The 21,114-nt window shown below is 48.2% G+C and overlaps 1 protein-coding gene and 1 non-coding gene across 5 annotated transcripts in view; both read left to right on the forward strand.

Annotated features, from left to right (window-relative positions):
• The first annotated feature begins 973 nt into the window (after positions 1-973).
• NTM (neurotrimin) overlaps positions 974-21,114 on the forward strand; it is a 942,656-nt gene continuing 922,515 nt past the window's right edge. Inside the window, exons 1-2 of one of the 4 annotated variants that reach the window (XM_049714324.1) lie at positions 974-1,277; positions 2,743-2,914. In XM_049714324.1, coding sequence (XP_049570281.1) covers positions 2,833-2,914 — 82 coding nt within the window. In that variant the 5' untranslated portion in view covers positions 974-1,277; positions 2,743-2,832. Of the gene's footprint in view, positions 1,278-2,474; positions 2,915-21,114 lie in introns of those variants that run through there. The other 3 variants (XM_004280497.3, XM_004280499.3, XM_033407015.2) reach the window with 3 other exon arrangements.
• On the forward strand, positions 16,927-17,048 carry LOC117196871 (U6atac minor spliceosomal RNA). The gene has a single exon (XR_004477286.1). It is a non-coding gene; the product is annotated as a U6atac minor spliceosomal RNA (small nuclear RNA).

A 21,114-nucleotide genomic window follows, 5' to 3' on the forward strand; every position in this document is an offset into this window, starting at 1 on the left:
AATCTGAAATATTGGTATAGACGATCTCATTTACAAAGCAGAAATAGAGACAGAGACATAGAGAACAAACGTATGGGTACCAAGGGGGAAAGGGTGTGTGTGGGATGAATTGGAGGATTAGGATTGACATATATACACTATTGATACTATGTATAAAATAGATAACTAATGAGAACCTACTGTATAGCACAGGGAACTATACTCAATGCTCTGTGATGACCTAAATGGGAGGGAAATCCAAAAAAGAGGGGATATATGTATACGTATAGCTGATTCACTTTGCTGTACAGCAGAAACTAACACAACATTGTAAAGCAAATATACTCCAATAAAAATTAAAAAACAAAACAAAAACAATAGCAAAGGGGTTATACGTAAGACTGTCTGATATCTATTTGAGTCCCTTATGGTAGTTAGCGTAGGATAGTATTTTAGAGGTTGGTCTGAGAGACAAATGCTCAGGTTCACATCACATCTGGGCTCCATTGCTGACCGGCTGTGGACAAGTTTTCCTTGAGCCTCAATGTCCTCATCTGTAAAATGGGGATGATAAGTGTACCACTTCATAGGTTGTGAGAATTTAAAGAGAAAAATGCATGCAAAACACTGGCTCTCATGCCTGGCACGTAGCAAATGCTCAATAAATATCAACTAGAATGATAAGTTTATTACTGTGGGCACGCCTGTGGATGCTTAAAAGAAATTGGTGAACGTACAGATTTGTTGCAGGTCCGGGTGAGGACACTTGTAAACGTTGGTCTCTGTCTCTTCAGGTAGGGATGAAAGGCTTACCGGTGACCCGCTGTCTTCCTCGTCGCTCTGGAGAGCAGTGAAGTGGCAGTAGAGGAATCCACCGTGCCTTCTGTCTTCTGTGCTGGGCGGTTATTACTGTGGCCAAAGCCACTCCGGAGCATCCCACTGCACGTGTCGCTCTGTGGAGCACTGCACAAGGAGACCAGTCTAGAGATAAAACGCTTGTCCCTTGGGAGATCAGAACATCAAGGGCATTTTGGTGGACGTGTGAATTAGAACGCAGTGGCAGAAAAAAAAAAAAGTTAATACAGAAAGCCTTTAAAATAAAAAGAGACTTGAGACGCAGCCCTTTAACTGTACAGACGAAAGGACACGGTTCACAGAAATAAAACGTGCTCACGGTCCCTCGGTTTGTGTGGAGCTGCAACTGGGATCCAGGTCCCCAGACCCCACTGCTCCTTCCACTTAAGTCGCTGGGCTGCACACCTGCAGGGGGCGCCTCTCTCCTTCATGCACAACACAAGGTGAGTGACGCCTCTGAGGCTTGTGCAAAATGGCACTGCTGCTTCCAGTTCACCTGTGCACCCAGCAAGTACTTCTGTTCTATGCAGTTCAAGGATATGTACATTCAAATTATTATGGGGGTTACAAGAAGTATAATAATTACTGTGGAAATCTGGAAGAAATACTTCAAAAATGTGTGTGTTGAGGCATCATGATGGTAGGCATGTGTCAGAATCAGCTAAGGAAGGTGCCGTGAACAGGCTAAGTTTTCCAGAATTTTTGTTTGCATCACATAACTTGCTTCCCATAAGAGAAAACCACAAATTAGATCATCAGTTTTCAGGACCTTAGAGTTAGCAGATCTCTCAAAAAGTCATCACATCCATTAGATTATTTCTGTCAGAGTTATATGCTTACCCACCATCAAGGAGATGCATGTCTGCAACTCTCTGAGGACATTTTGCAACCACACACAAAGTCTATACTCAGAAAGTCCTTCAGTGTGTCTAACCTAAGTCTATCTTGCTGCAGTTTAAATAAACCACAAGCACTTACATTATTTATCTTAGTGAAAGTGGATTGACTGAGGCATGTAGAATAAACTCACCCCTTGTTTCCTTTTGGAGAATCTTCTCCATATTCGGACTGCAGTTCTTCTCAAATCTCGGAAGCCCCATCTCTTTTCATGGTATCATACACACATGGATGACTTCAGGAAATAAAATTAGTGAATGAAATATAGGAGTAGTACAAATATTCTGAAACAGAAGTGACAGGAGAAGAAAATAGAAAGTTATTTATTATTTTCAAAGCAACAAAGTAGGAGGTTGATTGGAAAAGGTGAAAGATGAGAGAGAGAGAGGGAAAAAATTTGTCATTGAATGATATTTTCATCGGAGAGGAAAATAAGTACCAACAAATGAAATCTGACTCATTTTTGCAAGTTTCACCAAGCTTGAAAATGTCCCTTTAAAATTTCCCGTAAGCGGTTGCTGGCTGCGGGATTTTTCCAGTGTAAAGGGAATCTGAGTTCAGGAGGCCAGGGAACGCCAGAAGGAAAGGGATTTTTTGATGCTTGGAGTTCTGAGACTGTCAGTTTAAAAAATGAAAGTAATATAGAAGGGGCAAAGTGGCATTTATCATACCATCTCTCCAGGCTCCTGTCTCTTTAATCAGCTAGCCTGATTTGCCCAGTAAATGATTCCTGAGTGTGTGTGTGTGTGTGTGTGTGTGTGTGTGTGTGTGTGTGTGTGTGCGCGCGCGCGCGCGCGCGCGCGCGCGCGCGTGTGTTGTAGCTCTGTCAATCCTTGGATTAGAACCAATGATTGCAGCTTGTAGGAGGGCTGTCCAGGGCCAGATTGTACGAGGTGTCTCAGTGCCAGAGTATGAGGAGAGATAATTACTGAGAAGTCACACTCTCTCCCATCCTTGGCTTTCTTGTGGTGTCCTTCAGCAAAACAGTGGATTTAAATCTCCTTCCACCAGCTCCAGAGCAACGCAATCTGTCAGGAAAGAAAGAAAGAAAGAAAAACCCCGAACCTGACAAAAAAGAAGAAAAAGAAGAAAAAAAAAATCATGAAAACCATCCAGGCAAAAATGCACAATTCTATCTCTTGGGCAATCTTCACAGCGCTGGCTGCTCTGTTTCTCTTTCAAGGTAAGAGCTTGCTATTGATTCGCCTACAGTCGACCCAGGAATTGTACAGCGTGCTGTTGGTGATTCGCAGACTCTCTGAGTCGGCTCTGCTGTGCGGTTGGTTTGCAGGTGGGGGAGAGAGCGTCCGAGCAGCATGGCTGGGACTCCATCCTCCCTCCCAGGCTGTGAGGATATTGATTTGATGTTGGCTGCTGCCGGAACGGTGGGTGGGTGTGTGGCGCGGGGGGGCGGGGGGGGAATGTACGTGCAGAAGTAAAATGTGTCTGGGGCTCCCGTGCGGTACGTGGCTGTGTGCTGGTCCCCTGGACCTCCGTACATTCTTGCACACACACGATAGATGGAGACACATGGAATCACGGATTCGGAGGGCGACGGGGCTGCTAACGCATTGCTTATGGTACTGGGAAGAAATTACGAGAGGAAACTTTAAATATCTATCGGCCAGTAAACTTGCAAAGCTTCTGCAAGGAGCACACAGAAAACGCAGGCTAGGCATAATCAGGTACCTGTGCATCGTGGTCAGAGAGCCAGCTGGAAGGGCTGGATCGGTCCGCAGCAGCGGTGGGCAGCGGGGTAGTTTCCCATGTGTTTTGGGGTGTGTTTGTGGAGGGGGGCAGCGGGGCGTGGTAACAAGCAGATAAGAGGCTGTAGGAGCCAGCGGGGCTCTGAAATCCCGGAAAGCTCTCCTAAGTTGAACGGAAAGAGGCATGAAGAGTCGAATACTAATGTTTGGTTTCTTTCTCTTCTGGGAAGCGGAGCTGAGGGGCTGCAGTTGGGGCCGGGCTTGCTGGGGGTGAGTGCGCGCTGTGACGTGGCCCTGCGGTGCTGGGGTGGCTTGGGAGCCGCTTCAACCTTGAGTCCGCTCGCTGCACCGGGTGGCCCCGCGCTCTGTCCCGGCTTTCAGGTCCCAGCAGCCGCATTACCTGCCCACCTGCTTGCTCCCACCCACCCTGTCCTTTGAGGGTCTGGCTTGCCTTTCTTTTTTGAAGATCCCTGCACTCCCAGGGACTGAGACGGGCAGGGGAACTTCCCCCGGGTGGTCCAGCACCATCTCCCAGAGGACCCCGCGTGGAAGCTCAGCCCTGGCAGCTGAGTCCCTAGAGGAAAGTTCACTCCCAGGGGGTGGAGAAGGCTGAGGAGTCCCACCCACCTGATTCCCTTCCCCACTGCAGCACGGGGCTTTCGTGGTCCGGACTGGTCCCCACCTCGGGTCCCGCTGACCCCCCTCTGAGGGTGGGCTTTGGGGACTGTCCCCTTGCCATAGTTGCAGGGGTGACCACGCAAGGTGGGCAGAGGGACCAGGCTGGGAAGAATCAAATGCGTGTGTACCTTCGGCTGGGGCTCGAGGGGGAGGAAGGGGGCCCCGGAGGGATCTGAGTTGGATGCAAGCAAGTCCCTTGTGCGGGATCTCCTTGCCTTGCCAGCTGCACCCAGCCTCGGGGGCGCCGGCCTCGGGGTGTCTCTCCTCCCTCACCGGGTGGTGGGTGTGAGAGTGAAGGAGGCCACGTGGCGGCAGCCCTGATTGACTCGTCTTACGTAACAAGGAGCTGTGGCAGCATGTGTGTGTGTGTGTGTGTGTGTGCGCGCGCGCGCGTGTGCAAACCCCTGCTTGTACTGGGTGAACAGGGGCTCACCCAATGAGGTCAGAGCCCCAACTCTGGAAACTGAGTCCAGAGCCAGGTAGCCTCAGGGAAACAGCTTCTATCATGCTAACCACAGAAATGGAAACTAACTAGGCAAGGGGTGGAGTGAGGGGTCAGAGGAAGGGACAGGGAAGGTCCCAAGACCTCCATAATTTCCATCTGTCCTGAGGTCTGTGTCTCTTCCATCTGTAACTTCAAACCGGAGACAATGGCCAAAATTCCACCATCCATAGCCCCACGGGCTGCATGCCAGGAGCCCCAGGGCCATACTAAATTTACATATAAATTAGCATACATGATTTTTTTTTTTAATCAGAAATAAATGCAGGGAAGCATAATATTTGCTCATACTTTGAATCATTCCTGAATAGATGGGAAGGAAGTGGTGATGCAAAATTCTCCAGGGGGAATTCTGATTTTGCATTCTTGTTGCCGTCTTGGGGTGGGGATGGAGGTGACTTGGTTATCCCAGATCTCCTCACATTCTACCAAATCCTGCTTTTCCTAAGACGAATAATGGCCTTATTTGTGCTACCCACCTCGAGCCGGTTCTGAATAGCCTTCAAAGTGTCACAAAAGAACAGGGCTGCACAATTTTAATGCAAAGGGACCCCCAAGACCCCTGAGCCACATGCCAGTTGGACCAGCCAACATGATGTGTGTTTTCTCTTCAAGGGGTTGAGGGCTGGAGTCGGCCAGCTACCTCTTATCAAACTCACAGAATTACTGAGGCAGCCACGTCTTGCCTGCAGTAATCCACCCCTATTGCATTGACCCAGTGGGACTAGTTAGAATGCAGTACACATTCTAAGGCAATTTTTTCTTCTCCTCTGTTTTTGTTTTAAGCTGGCTCTTCCTAAAGCCGTTACTTCCTGGGTTTCTTGCCTTCTTGAAAAGGTGCCCGGGGCTAGGGGCAGGTGATGGACCCCTCCCTGACCTGCTTCTCACCTCTACCCCACCAGCAACCATGATCCAGCTTAGATGGGGAGGGAGTCAGCACTGATTAGTGATGGGCGGGAGGCAGGGGGTGATTAGCGCCCTGGGGCTCTGGCCCTAAGAAGATCTGAGGTTGATTAACAAGAGCCCCTCCCAGTTCCTGGGAGCCAGAGTGAGGACCGAGGACGGGATTAGGCGCTGTCCTTTTCAGCACACCGCCCACCTTCTGCCACTGAGAGGCTCTGAAAGGAATGGCTGGTGGTGCTGCAGCTTCTCTCCTTCTAGTAACCCGACCATTTCTCCTTCGAAGGATTAATGCTCCTTTCAACACTTTCCGAGGAGCTTGGCTAGATTCCTGTCTTAACCTTTCTCATTTTCTCTCACCTTCTCACATCCCACATCAACACACCTGCCCACTTATACACAGGCAGGGCAGCAGGGAAGGGACAGGAGATGGGGCTAGGTTCACCCTCTCGTTCTCTGGGCACCAGCAACATGGACACCGTTCAGCTGGGCGGATTGGCCAGGTTCCTGCCACTCACAGTAAACACTTGGGTGCCAGCCGCAGCCTGAGCTGGGCAGTGCTTCTGAGATGTGAGGGGGGCAGATGAGACCATAACAATGTTTACTGGCAAAGTGAAAAATCGGTTTGGGATGATGGGATCCTGGGCCTGATGTAAGCATTGTGGGCACTTGGAAGCATGGCCAAAAACAACTTCAGGCGAGACTGCAGAGGAGCTTCACGGTGTGGACCCTGGCTGCCAGGCTTGGAGCTGCCAACTGGGGGCAAGCCATGGGTGAGCCGTGGATGGCACAACAAATGCAGCTCGCCTCCATCCTTCACACACGGTGACGGTCCTCAGGGCATTTGATCGAGGTGGCCGGAGGGTCCCAGCCAGGGCCATTCTTGGGTCGCAGCGTTACTTGCCAGGCACACAGCCTTGTCCTGGTGCTGCTTCTTCCCTTTGTCAGTTTTAAAGCCAAATACGAGCCCTGGAACCCCTTCTCATCCTGTGACATCTGCCCCGACTTCCGTGGTTTCCCAGTGGCCTCTCCTAGGATGCTGAGATGAAGGGTGCTGAGCTGTGTCCCTGAAGGGCCTCCTGGTCCCCTGCTTGTGTGCTCTGCCACGCACTGTGTCTCAGCAGCTCCCCGGGGCTCTGCCCCTGCACCCACGCAGTCTGGCAGCCCTGAGAAGCAGTGACCCAGGCTGGGGCCAGCTGTGTGTCGTGGATGGGCCACACCAGTGTTGGCTGTAGCCACAGTTTACCCCTTGGGGCAAGGTGAGCTATCTCAACATCCTAAGCAGTGGAGACATTTCTGATTCTGGGACGTCCAGGAACATGCTGGAAGGATTTGTGATGCTCTTGCCATCTGCTCCTGGTGGGAACACTTTGGAGAGGACTGTTGTGTCTAGGATTTGTCCCTGTTCCAGAATTTTTAGGTTTGGAGCTCACGACCTGCTCTTGCCTCTTGCCCCTCAACTAGAATGATACAGACGCAAAAAACTCCCACTTTGCTTTATATGTAACCCCAGCGGAGGTCCCTCAGACCCTTCCAATACCCTAATGAGTGTGCCTGCCAGATTTCCAGCCAGTTCTGGTGGCCTGAGCACAGCTGGGTGGGCAGCAGGTACATCCAAACTCAAAGTCCCCCATGTTTTCTGTAGGTGGAAATACTTCCCTCTGTGCGCCTGCCTCCCCACCTGCCTGCCAGGATGGGGAGCAACTCCCCTGGGTGTTGTAAGGACTCATTAAGGCTTGTAACGCGGCAAACATGCGGTGCTAAGTGGAGCTCCATGCTGAGCCTGCTGGTATTTACGCAGCTCCTTCTCTTTCTGCTCTACTGGCTTGTTACATGTTTACTTTATGTCTGTAGCCATTTGAAATTCAATAAAACTAATTAAACATAAAAAATGAAAACACTCAAAAATAAGGTAATCGATGGTGTACAGGTCGGATGGGGTTGGGTACCACATCTTCCCAGGTGTCTCCTCCCACCTGGTGGCAGAGGCCTCCTACCCTTAGAGGATGTGCTGGTTAAGACAGGAAGGGACTTAGAAGAAACATGCGGCGGGGACCATACCTCCCATCGTTTTGTAGGAGGAGACTGTTCAGGGACGGGGAAGCGGGTGGGACCAATGGCAGGGGGCGGGGCCCTGGGAAGGGGGAGGGTGGAGCCAAGAGTTTCAGAGGGAAAAGAACAGCTCTAAGCTGTACTGGCAAAGGGTGGGAAGAAGAGGACTCTATCCTCTGCCTTGACTGATTTCGTCCAGTAACCTCTAGAATTTTAGTTTATGTATTTATGTATTTGTTTCTGCAACCTTCTGGACTGAGCCCGCTCTTGCTGTGGCCGCTTAAACTTACAAGAGCTTCAGCGAAGAGATGCGTGTGTTCCTCCTCCATCCCTCGCCTTCTCACTCTCCCTGCGTCTCCCTTTCTTCCTCTCCCCTGTCCTCCCTCCCTCTTTCTGCCCTCTCTCCTCCTCTCCTCTGCCCTCCCAATTCTCTTTCTCTCTCTCCCCTTTTCTTTCTCCCTTTCATTTTCCCTTCTCCTCCGTGGGAAACATAATTGATCAGCTGACAGATCTGGGTCAACCTGGCAGGGGTTGCTCCGCCTTGCACAGGCTTGCCTAGGAGAGGAGGGGAGTCTGTCCTCCCAGGTCACCAGGAGCCCAGATGACGTGGTGCAATGATAGTGGGGGGACCAAAGAACCAGTGGCGCGTTCACACCCCGTAAGTGTGGCTGGGACCCCACTGACAGCAGCGTCCTCAGCTGTTGTGTGTCCCCGACACTCCAGTGTTCCACGTCCCTTTTCCCTTTGCCTCTTTCCTGCTTCTGTTTAGTTTCTACGCCCTGCTTGTTCCCGTGTCCTTGTTCTTCTTTCTGCTTGCCTCCCTACCTTTTTTCCTCTTTCCAAAACCAAGACAGGAGATCTCAGAATCTCCCCCACTTAAGTCATATTAGAGAAATGGCCTTTTGTTTACTTGCAACAAGAAAAACAGAAACTCTGCCAGAAGAGCTCTGTAAGTCATTTGCAAACCGCAAAACAAACCAACAACGATTCACATTTTCATTGCTGAGAAAAAAGTATTTCAAGAGAGACTGTCAAGCTGAGAAACCAAATATTGGAAAACACGTTCTTCAGCTCTGTTACTAAGGACATCTTAGGTTACTAAATTTGATTTCTTTCTTTCTTTCTTTTTTGGCTTCTCGAAGAGTATTGTCCTTTACAGCAATAAAAGAATGTTCAAAAGATGGACTGGTTTTGGCTTCAACTGCTCATTCAAATTCACTCTTCAGAGGCGCCTCCTTTGCTTCTCCTTGGTGGTGGTGTCACCAAACTCTAATCCAACACAGACTAGATCTAGTTGTTTATTTGTCCGTTGGTTCAATCACCTGGCAAGTGTTTACTGAGTTCCTGTTATGTTCCCTGCATTGTCGTAGGTGCTGGGAATATATCAGTGATCAAAGCAACTAAAGACAGAGTACGGGGACTTCCCTGGTGGTCCAGTGGTTAAGACTTCACCTTCCAATACAGGGGGTGCGAGTTTGATCCTTGTTTGGGGAGCTAAGATTCTACATGCCTCGTGGCCGAAAAACCAAAACATAAAACGGAAGCCATATGGTAACAAATTCAATAAAAGACTTTAATAATGGTCCACATCAAAAATAATCTTAAAAAAAAAAAAAGAGTACAGTCTCCCAGATTTGATTTCATTTGCCATTCTTTATAATCACATTGGGAAGAACCAACAGGACCAGAAGCAAGGGGGGCACGTTGTGTGTCATGGCCTCCTGCACAGTTGCTTGTGCAAATTATGATGGGCAGGAAGAACGCAGCAACCCTGGTTGCTTGTTTTTAGATGGGGAGTACTGGGGGAGGAGGCTCCTCCTGGCTCTGGGTCCATCATGTAACAGCTGCTGCCTCTGCTACGCCACCTTGACTCCTGCCGCGAGGGGCTCAGGGACGTGTGATGCTCCCTCAGTTAGCACAAGGATGACGAAACCTGGCGTGAGGTAGCTGGCTTTGCGACTATCGGCTCTTGTCATTCGAGTATTCGTTGGTTCTTGGCACTGCTGCCATCCTGTCCAGTGGCCTGTGCAGCACGTTTGTGCCCTGCCTTCTGCATAGAACTAGATGGTCAAAGGGGGCAAGGGGGGCAACTTACACAGGGCAGGGCAGGGTTTGCTGAGGCAGCTGGTCGGGGTGAGGCAAATGCAGTTCAGGGGACTCTGAGGGATTCAAATTTCAAGGTAGACTTAAGATGACCTCCCTTCTGAGAACCTACTTTGTTTTTTGCTAACCACTCATCACACCCTAATTTAGGGTTCCTGGAATAGTAGACATGCGTCGTCATTTATTGGTTCTCCTCTGATACTCCAGCTGTGGTTGGGACACAAGTCTTCTTTCAGTTGTCAGCTTGTGTGTTCAGCCTCACGTACCCAAAGGGAATCGAGCTTTTCTTCCGCCCACGTTGTGTGCTGTGGCTGCCCCGTGGGTGCTTTAGGAACATTGCTTACCCCACTGCTTCCATCTGCATTTCCATAGTGCTGGTGACTCTTCTTAGCTTTTCCCCTGTAGGAGAACAGGTAAGTATCTTTCTCACGGATCCATGATTCTTCCAAGTCAAGCAACCTGGAGCAATTGTACCTCTTCTGACCCTGTCTCAGATGTTAGAAGGTCCTCAGTGGGTAGGTGCAATGTGTCTCTATTTGCAATATTCCCATTTTCTAAGCCAGTGGTCTTCAAATTTGTTCTACCATAGAATCACCTGAGGAGCTTTATAAAAGTGTCCATGTCTGGACCCCATCCCGGAACAATTACACCACAATCTCTTTGTGAGCTGTCTGGTGATTTTTCAGAGCTCCCTAAGGGGTTCCAATCTGTGGCCAGGTTTGAAAGCCATATCTCTCGAGTCATCCGAAAATGTTCTCCAACCTGGAATAAGACACAGCCACTCCATGAGCCTCAGTTGCTTCATCTCTAAAATAAAGCAGTTGGACTAAAAGATTTTCAAGTTTCATTTCAAGTCTCACATTTTGCAATTCCGCAAATCGTCTTTTTGAGTCTAGTCCTTGAAAGGTAGTGGTGCTAGAAGAAAATATTCAGAAGCAGTCTCTGTTTGTAGGAAGCTAAGAATATGAACACAGTCACAGACGGACGACCAAAGCAGGAACGTGCGAGTGGTGTGTGTGCACACAAACACCACACACTGTATCGTACATACTGTCCCACATATCTGTACACGCACGCGCTTCTTCATCAAGAAGGCATCCTTCAGGTGGGAAGAAAGGATGAACTAGTCGCGGCATTTCAGGTAGGGGGACTCAGGAAGGATAACAACCAACCCTATAGGAGAAATTCAGGTGCTTTGGGATGTGTGAATATGGGTCAGGAATGAATGTGCCAGAGGCGGATTTAGAGCGAGCTAAGTGATGGTGAGCCTTGGCAGAAACTCCATTCATAAGTGTGAAGCTTTGCATTTCTCTCTCCTGGCCTCCGCTCCCGCTCGCTCCCCAGGAACTGGCTACAGCAGCCTGCTGCTTCCATGGCGCTCCTTCTCACAGGCAACAAAGGCTCCGTGCTCAGAACCCCAATGGCAACTTGGCAGCTACAGTGTTAGGCAGAGTGATGCTGGCCCTCCCTCCAAGCCAGGTCAGATCCTGCAGTGCAGGCAGGAGTGAAAGCTTGCCTGTTCTGATGGAGTCAGCAGGTGTAGGAGGCGCCGGGGGAGCAGAGCTCTCATGCAAATTTGTACCAAGTGCAGTCACTGGGTAACTCACAAAGTGTTCACGCTGCTGTGTCAGGCAAGCCAGAGTCGCAGCCAGCCGAGCCCAGAGGAACATTCAAGATGGTTTAGTTCAATCCCTCTCTTGGAGCTCTAACACCCCAAAAGTGCAGCTGCAGTGGTCCCCTAACTTCTGTCTCCAGTATGGGGGGAACTTGCATCTCTCTAGAGAGCTATTGCATCTGACCGTTCAGGAAGACGGGGAGACAAAGGAGAAGCTGTCTTCTTATCGATTCCAGCCATTTGCTCGAGGTCTGGAGAGAACACACAACATAGTGGCTGGGTTGCCTGGGTCCAAACCTTGGCTGTGCCACTTCCTGGTCTGAAGCCTTTGGCGGTTTAATCAACTTCTGTGGGTGATTCAGTTTCCTCTTGTATAAAACGGAGCTACTTCTGAGTCTTACCTCTAAGGCTGGTATGAGGATTAAATAAGTTACTGCGGATAAAGCGCTTGGCACATAGTAAGCTCTCAATAAATATCACATTGCTGCTAACACTACTACCCACGGGACAAGGCTGATTTTTCTTCCACATGACTTTCCTTCAAATATTTGAAAACAGGATTCCCTCCCCTTCTCCCTTAGTTAAATATTCCAAGCTTTTCTCCTATTTTCTGTATGACCATTCACAGATAGGGTGCTGATGGCCCTTTCCTAAAGTTATTCCAGCTACTTTATGTTCTTTTTAAGGTAAATCTCCTCCCAGTGTGCTCTGAGTAGCCCAGAATGTTAAAGGACGTGGCCTCTCCTGATTCCAGATTAGGATACAATGCAGTCTCAGCTCTTTGGAAAGGCATGGCCCAGGGGCGCCGGCCTCTCCCCTAACCCTACTCCCGATCCGTGGATTCCTAGGGGTTTTCTGAGGTTTCCGCCTCCTAGTACGTGCGCTCTGCTGAGGGCCGCCCTGTCCACCTGGAAAACGCTTGTTATGACTCACGGCAAGACTCCAGGCTCAGCGTCCCTTTGAAGCCCCTCCTTCTCTCGTTTCTGCCTCCACTGCTCTGGCACCTCCTTCCGGCCTTCGTGTCCGCTGACATCTGCGTGGCTACCTGCTGACACGTCTGTCTCCCCTCACTGGACCGTGAGCTCCTGGAGGCCCGGGACTGCCTTGTATATCTGCACACTCAGCACAGTACTTGACACACAGGCGACCAGTGCTTATGGATAGGACGAAAGGGGAGAGAGGGAGAGAGAGAAAGACGCCCTTAGGTTTATGAGTAGCCATAGAGCCCTGTAGACTCAGGGTGAGCTGTAATTAACCCTTCTTCCTCCTATGCCTGTGTTGTACTGTGCACACGGCAACCTGGCCTCGAAACTTACCCTTTCTGAAGCCTTTATTAGATTCAACTCATACCTTCCTCCGACAAGATCTTTTTTGGACCCTGAATATGTAATCCCACACATCAGTAATCCCTCCTAGTTATAACCAGATGTAAACCAGATGATATAGGCGTCCAGGGAGCGGGAGATGAGCTCACTCTTTTTGGCTAAACTCACCCAAGCGCAGGAAATGGGACCTCCAGTCGTCAGCGGGTCAGAAGTGTGGAGGAAGGGGCTGCTCTCTGAACCACTTTGGCGTCAGAGGGGGCACCAGGGGCCAGGGAAGGGTGCACCTGAGGAAAGAGGAGAGTGACTGGGTGGCTTTGTTTATCTGGGGAAGGCAAAGTGGACGAGTGCTTCTTACCTGCTTCTTCAAACCTACTCTGCCTCTTTCTTCACCATCCATCCCCCCCGGGGCATTTGACTGTCCTCTAAACAGCCAGAGGACACCTGGCCCAAACATGAAAAGATTGACAACCTTTTTTCTCAGTGCAATTGGTGATGCACAGACACCTGCAGATAGATAAACCATTTTGCCCAGTCTGAAAGCAAATAAGAATAATTATTCTATATTTCTTCTTCCTTTTCCCGTAAACCTTCTGAGTAGAAGGATCGGAATGTCTTATCACCACTTTTTCATTACTTTCTTGCACTGCTGAAGCCTTGTCCAAGGCTGGAATAGTTTAATCATCAAAACCAGAAGCGTTTTCGGACTTCTAGAGTTGCAGGAGGCACCTTGGAATTAACCCGATCTCCCGCCCAAGACAACCATCCCACCTGAATGATGTTCGCTAATTCCTGTTGACCAACTCCAGGATTTCCAGGGAGCAGACGCTCACTGCCAGAGTTGTGGTCCCAGTTCCGGCTGTCTATCCAAATCGCCTGTGGAGATTGTCATAGCAGAGGCCCAGGTTCAACTCACAAAAATTCTCATTAAATGGATCAGAATGGGGCAAGATCACCTCTGCTTTGAAACACCTATGACTCTACAGTGCAGATACAGTGGAGATCAACTGACACTAGCCTCCCTTTGTATAGTGGATAAACTCTGTGAGAAAATACTGTTCAGTATAAATTCTATCCTTCCTCTTATAAACAGGGCTCTAAATTTGCTCAGGGCAGCAAAGTGCCTGTTTATAATACGTACCTCTGAGGTTTCCTTAGAGCTGAGGATGGTCATGCCGTGCAGGTCAGGCCAATGGGAAGTGAGCAGAAGTTTCCCGGGTGGGAGTTTGAGGGTTCTACTCAGGAAGGCTGTGCTTTGTGAACCTTACCACCCCCCTCCCCCAGACTTTTCTTGACTGAGAGCCTGGCGTACTACCCGGGGGTCCAGGAACCAACTTGCAAACAGGAGGACAAAATGGCATCAGAGTGGCAAACACATCCCGAATGGTAAAACAGGAAGCTCTTAGGTTGAACTAAATGGACTTGTTTTAGTAAATCAAAACCAGCTGAGTATGAACAATTTCACATGGCTCAATCTAACAGAAGGACCCCAAGTTCAAGATAACATAGTAGTGATGCCAGCTCTGGAATACCTATGTCCACACTTATTATTTATGGAAAAAAAATCCCCATAAAATTAGGTTTCAATTACGTGCAGTTGAATACAATCCTGGAGAATCTATGTGGAGCAAAAATTTGCCTCTTCCTAACTTATGCCAGTTAGAGCCACTCAAAATACAAGTCATATTGTGCGATGCAGTTTCTTTCTAAGAGAAGTCTATTATGGACCCAAGTTATCTTATCTTGACATTTTAGTTCCTTCTCGTCTTTATCACGGGCATAACTTCTAGACCGCTAATCATCCTGATCACTATCTTCTAAAGTTGCTGCAGTTTGATAATGATCCACTAAGAGGCATTACCAGAGAGATGGTTGCTGATGTGGTCGGACCCGCAGGGTGTGGAGTGGGCTATTACCTACCACGGTGTGGACTTTACATCTAGGACCACTTTATTATTATATTCGTTTCTTTTCCTTTTCAGATATTCCACGCGATTGCTCATTGGCGTTGCACTCATTCCCCTGACTAAAATTATTCAAGACCTCTCCCATCCTTGCTTTTAAGTGCATGAAATTTCATTTCACGTGGGTCCATTATTTAAATCCATTGAGACTGTTTTTGTATTCTGATAAGCTGTCACCATCAGCTTCGTGTCATCCCCAAGTGATATAGACTTGTCATGTCCACATCACCAAGGTGAATGATTAAAAAAAAAGCAAAATCATAGATTCAAGGGCATGGCCGAGTTCTTATTTACATTTATATCTCATCCACTCCAGAATGATTTATTCAGACCCTACTGTGCGCTGGCCATAAACCACGGGTCCTACTTCTTATACTCAGTGAAGTAAGACAATTCAATACAACATGCTATGTGCTGGGATAAAAGCAAGTCATGTTTGCTACGGCAGCGTCTAGATCTCTGAGGTCAGAGAACTCTTCTAGAAGGAAGAGATGTTAAAGCTGAGACACAAAGGTGAAGAGATTCAACCAGGTGCGAGGAGAGAAAAGTGTTACAATGAAAGGAAATGGCGTAGGCCAAAGCCTAGAGGCAGGAGAGCATGGTAGGAATTTAGGAATCCAGTATCCCATCTGGCTAGATTGAATGTGATTGTATAGTTTGTGGGGATAAAGCGGGGGTGGAGGGGCAGGTTGTAGGTAGAAAGACAAGGGGTGTAGGTAGAGAAGTAGTCACAGGTCAGACCTTGAATGGCTTTATGGTTCCTGTTAAAGAGTGTATTCTGAGGGAAGAAAGGGTGTGGAAAGGCTGTATGCCCGACAGCAGCGTGATTAGCTTTGCAGTTTTAATCGTTAAATAACATTATTTGGGTTACTTAAAAATGTTAAAATGTTCCTCTAGTTGCAGTGGGGGAGTGAATTAAAAGGGGACAAGAGTAGAGGGTATGGCAGCCAATCAGGCATGAGTTAACCAGGTGAGGATACGTGGCAGAGATGTAGAGACACGGGTATCCAAGGGTCCTGGACTTAGAGGGTGTGACCTGGAGATGGAGAGCAAAAACAGTGGTGTGTGAGAAAGGGAGATGGAAGAGGACTTCCATTATCCGGGTAAATGGGACACAGACAGGTTTTAGGGGAGTGGTAATGAATGCAATTTGGGTCATGATGGTTTTATTTGTGTACACAGAGCACTGCACTGTGAAGTTAGCTGGACGGGTGTGGAACCCTGGGAGGTTATCTGAGCTTGAACAAAGATGGTCTTCGACGCAGACACAGTTAATTACCCAGGAAGACAGTAGAGAGGAGGTGAAGAGAAACGGGGCAGACAACTAGGATTTAAGGATTGGGAAGGGATGCGATCTTGGGAAAACGATTGACGAGAAGTGGCCAAAACATGGGAGAAAAACCAGGAGAGGATGATGGCATCGGGGTCAGAGGATGTGTGTTTGGGGAAGGCAGGAGTGTTAGCCTAATCCAATGCTGCTGAGGATTAAGTAAGGTCCGACTTAGGGATGAGAATATCTTCTATCCTCTTGGGAGAACAGTCTTGTGGGCTGGAGCCATAGTGTGAGGATAAAGTGGGGTGAGAATAAAAATGTGGATAATTATTTCAAATTTTTTTAAAGAGAGAGAAAGTAGGGAGACCAAGGGTGGGCTGCAGTTGGAGAGAAGGTTGCTACCTTTGTGAGATGGGGAAGCCGGCTCTGAATGAGTGTGGTAGGGGCTGCTAAAGGGGGGCACGAAGGGAGGTACAGGAGGTGCCTGACTGGGTGAGGGCCCTCGGGGAATGTAAGGGGTGGGGTGGGAGCAAATCTTGAGCACAGGCAGAAACATGGGTCTTAAAGAGAAGGGGAGAGACCAGTATCGCTAGCATTTAAAGTAAAGAAGGAGCCACGTATCTGGAAATATCCATTACCATTGGATTCCGCCACAAATGACAACAGTACACAGTGAGAGTGGTTTAAAGAAGATAGGAATTTATCTCTCTGGTTACAAAAATATTCCACTGTGTTCCTGGCTGGAGTTCCTGAGGGACTCCCTCCTGTCTGTGGTTTGGATCCATTGTACATGGTCTAAGTTGGCAGCATCCTTGGGCCAGGCTGTGAGATGAAAGAGAAGAAACAGAAGAAGGGGCAGACGCACATGTGGACTGCATCCCAAAGAAGCCCCCTCCCTGGAAGCCCTCACAGGACACCCGTCCTCACACGCCCTGGGCCAGAACTTGGTCACACGGCCACACTGAGATGCAGGAGAGGGTGGGAAAGGTACCGTCCACTTTGGATGACCACATGCCCAGACAAATTCAGGGGCCTACAACCATGGAAGAAGGGGGCTGTGAATATTAAGAGGCAGTTCGCCTGTTGTATGAAAAGGGGGGAGGTTAAACTTCCCTCGACAAGGATGCGAGAGGTCCTCAGCCTAAACAAGAAACACATGGTTAAGGCATCACCACTCTCTGTGATGTCACCCAGGGTTTTCCACATCTCTAGTCATTAGGGAAATGCAAATCAAAACCATAATTTGATACTACTTTATGCCTATTAGGATGGTTATTAGTTTTTAAAAATGGTGATGGTACAGAGAAACTGAATTAGGACCCTTGTGCACTGCTGGTGGGAAGGTAAAGCGGTACATCCACTGTGGAAAACAGTTCTTAGTGCCTCAAAAAATTAAAAATGGAATTACCATATGATCTAGCAATTCCACTTCTAGGTATATACCCCCAAAAGTCGAAAGCAGAGACTCAAACAGACATTTACACCCCAATGGTCATAGCAGCGTTATTCACAATAGCCCCAAATAGAAGCAAATCAAGTAAGTGCCCATCCATGGAGGAATGGATCAACAAAATGTGGTCTGTACATACAGCCAAGTACCATCCAGCCTTAAGGAAATGAGTGAATAAAATCCTGACACAGGCTATAACAAGGAAGGACCTTGAAGCCACTGTGCTAAGTGAAATGTCAGACACCAAAGGACAAATAGTGTATGATACAACTTCTATGAGGTACTTAGAATAGGCAAATTCATAGAGACAGAAAATAGCATAGAAGTTACCAGGAGCAGGGGATGGGGAGTTATTATTTCATGGGTATAGAGTTTCTGTTTGGCATGATGAGAGATTTGGGGAGATAAATCTGATGGCTGTACAATGTTGTGAATGTTCTTAATGCCACTGAATTGTATGCTTAAAAGCGGTTAAAATGGTAACTTTTATGTTATGTGTATTTTACCACAATAAAGAAAAATGGAAAAAAGAGAGAAAGTTAGCTGTCTTTGGCACTGTATGGATGCAGGCAGAGTTTTAAGCTTCGCGACAGGAAGCTGAAGAAGTTTATGTTTGATAGTTTTTATTTTCTCTGCGTATAATTCGGGGAAGGTCTGTGTCTGCATGCGTGTGTGTCCAGGTTCCTGTGTGTGCCTATAGCTCTGGAAAAGCTGGCTTTTCCAGGAAGCAGAAAAGGACTGAACCTAGTTGTTTGCATAGTAATGGAGAGCACTGGCCAGCAAATCAGAGGGATTCCACGTAGTATTAATCACTCCTTTCCTCACAACATTCTTTTTTCTCTGGATTTTAAAATGATTGTTATCATTATTTTTTATTGAAGTGTGGTGGCTGATGTGCAATATTGTGTGTTACAGGCGTACAACAGAGCGATTCATAATTTTTAATGGTTATACTCCATTTATAGTTATTAGAAAATATTGGCTATATTCCTCTTTTCTCTGGATTTGTAAGATACGATATGACCTACCCCCAACTTATTTCCATCTCTTGCCCCACCATCTAGGAGATGGAGAGACCTTCTCCCAGACATGGTCAGAGCTCATCTCCAACTCAGTTCTCAAATTAATTAACTCTGCAAGGAATTACACAGGTAGAGTTTTACATTGCCAGTTTACAGAACCTATCTGTGTAAAATATATTTCTTGATTTCCACATCGATCAGAATATCTTTTTCTCATCCCAGTTCCATCATTAACTCTAACTTTAGAAATCGAGGGTTTTTTTTTTCTTTTTCCTGAAGGCTTTATTTTCCTCATCTGTAAAATGGGATATTTAAACTTCCTTAGAGTGTAGTTTTCACGTTTACTTGAATTATCCTGGGAAACTTGTCACTCAATTCATACTGGAAAAGTAAAGCCAAGGATCTTAGGAGGTTTCTGAACAGTGTAGGTGTTAGTGTCTCTCCCTCCCCACGAGGGCATCTGCACCCCCTTTCCTCCCCTCCCCCCTCGCACTCCCACAGTCACTCACAGCTCACTTCCATTCCGTCTCTGAACCGTCCCTGCGTCTCCACTGTTGGCTCAGGCTGACATCATTGTCTATGGGCTAACGCTGTGTCTGAATGGGTCTCCTGCTACCAGTTTGCATCCCAGTTCAGCCCTTCCTCCATCTTGTCCATCATTAATTATCTTGCTACAAAAGCAAATTTTCCCACTTCAGTCCTTTGCTAAGAATCTCCACTAGCCCACAGGGCTCTCAAGATAAAGCCGGAGTTCCTCAACTTGCCAGGGTCCTGCCCTATCCTGCCCTATCCTGCCCCAGCCTCGGTCCTGCTCTGTCTCCCAGAGGCCTCCTCATACTGCTCTCCAGCCCCACTGACCTGGACATTGACCTGGACACTGACCCCAACGCTGACCCTGGACACTGACCCAGAAACTGACTATAGACACTGACAGGACATTGATACCCTTTCACCTCTCCGTGACCTTGCAGAGCTGCTCTCTGCCGGGTGTGTCCTTCCGTGCAACCCTGCACACACTCGTTTCAGCGTTGAGAGGGACGGACAGAAGGGGGCCAGGAAGAGAATTTAAAAAGCTGAAAAAGGAGAACAACAGGGTTTTGGGACCTGCTTTAACCCACTGATTCTATCCTTAGAGGATCCCTCCCAGAGGTTTCCTTGTTAGGAGTCGGCCTTGGAGTCCAGGGCTTCCGTCCAGTCTGATCTGAGCCAAGTCCCTGAACCAGAAAGTCTGGGACTTTCTAAAAGGCAGCTCCCTGCGTCTCAAGAAGCCTTTCTGGAGGGCAAGTCACCCTATCGAGAACCGCTGACGTGAAGCAGTCATGCAGCACAGGTGAGGAGCTCTGATTGGAAGGGCCGCCCCTCAGGGCTCTGTGGGCCACATGGGAGGGGTCTCGGTTTCTCTGGAATATTCCCACCTTAGGAAAGAACCACCAGACAAAGCAAGCTTTGTGGTATGGAAGCTATGGAAATATGTAGACGACGTAAGTAAATGCAAATTCCCTTTTGCTCGGGTTGCCAGAGTTAGTAAATAAAAATCCAGGATGCCCGACACATTTAAATTCCAGATAAACAACGCATAACTTTTAATTATGCATAGTACATACTTATATTAAAAAATTATTTGCTGTTTATCTGAAATTCAGATCGAACTGGGCATCTTATTTTTGTTCTGTTTTTATCTGGCACCCTGGTTTTGGTCCATACACGTTCGGTACCTAAGGAAAATAGCCTGATCAGAATTTGGAGACTAAACAGTGAAAGTAAGTTTTCACAGTTTATTTTCTTTTTAATGGGGAGGTACATGGTTTGGCAGGGGAAAAAAAGGACGGCTGCTCTTTCTGGCTCATTGGATTATTTGTGAAATCTCCATTTGGGAGAGAAAGAGAAGTAGAGAGACAGAGAAACAGATGGTGGTTGAAAATGGCCCATGTTCCAGAAAGTTCCTCCCCTCTGTTGAGAAAACTGAGCACCTACTACGGTCCACGCCCTGGATTCACACCCCCGACAACAGAAATGAGGGGCAGCTTCAGGGAGACTGCGTCCCCTCCCCTCCAGGCTGCGCCTCCTGACAGCTTTTCTACAGCCGCTCCCCACCCCCTTACCTGTCCCAGGTGGCAGGATGCCACCTCAGAGGGCGGGGCTGCGGTTCAAAGACTGGGGGATGAGTGACAGGCATCCTAACGGGATGCAGCTGAGGGAGCCGCTTGCTGACAGAACAATTTGCTGGTGCCCAGAATATCCGCCCAGCTCGGCGAAGCGGAAGCCTGGGCGTCAGGAGAAATTTCAGGATTTTATCATTCGCCGGGGCGAATTTTCTGGGAGCCGCACACTTCCCACGGCACTTTTCCAGACCTGCAGCCTTGACACGCTACGCATAGAGGCTTCCAGAGCCCCAGGAATAACAGGCAAAAGTATTCCCTTTTTCTCCCTCCTGATCCACTGGTGTTTATGTAAATGACGGAAAAAGCAGTTTTCGGCTTGTTTCCGAAGCTTAAAGGCTTCGTGAGAAGCCTGTTATTGAAAAATCAGAAACTGCAAAGCAACTTCTTAAACAATGAATTAGCAGCTCAAGGAGCGCTTGTAAGGCCGAGCGCTCGGTAACTGGCTGCCTTGCAAATAGGAACTCCCCCGGGGTTCAGTCATCAAACACGTGGCAACAGGCTGTCTGTTTCAACACAGTGAGTAATCAAAGGAGATCTGCAGTTAATCCAAATATAACAGAGAAGTATCCGGGGGAAGGCCAGGAAGAGGAGAAACTAGAAGAAAGGTGAGGGGCGGACCAGCGCCTTCCGACCT

The sequence above is a fragment of the Orcinus orca genome, chromosome 8 (assembly GCF_937001465.1).
Source record: "Orcinus orca chromosome 8, mOrcOrc1.1, whole genome shotgun sequence".
In the NCBI taxonomy this organism is placed as follows: domain Eukaryota; kingdom Metazoa; phylum Chordata; class Mammalia; order Artiodactyla; family Delphinidae; genus Orcinus; species Orcinus orca.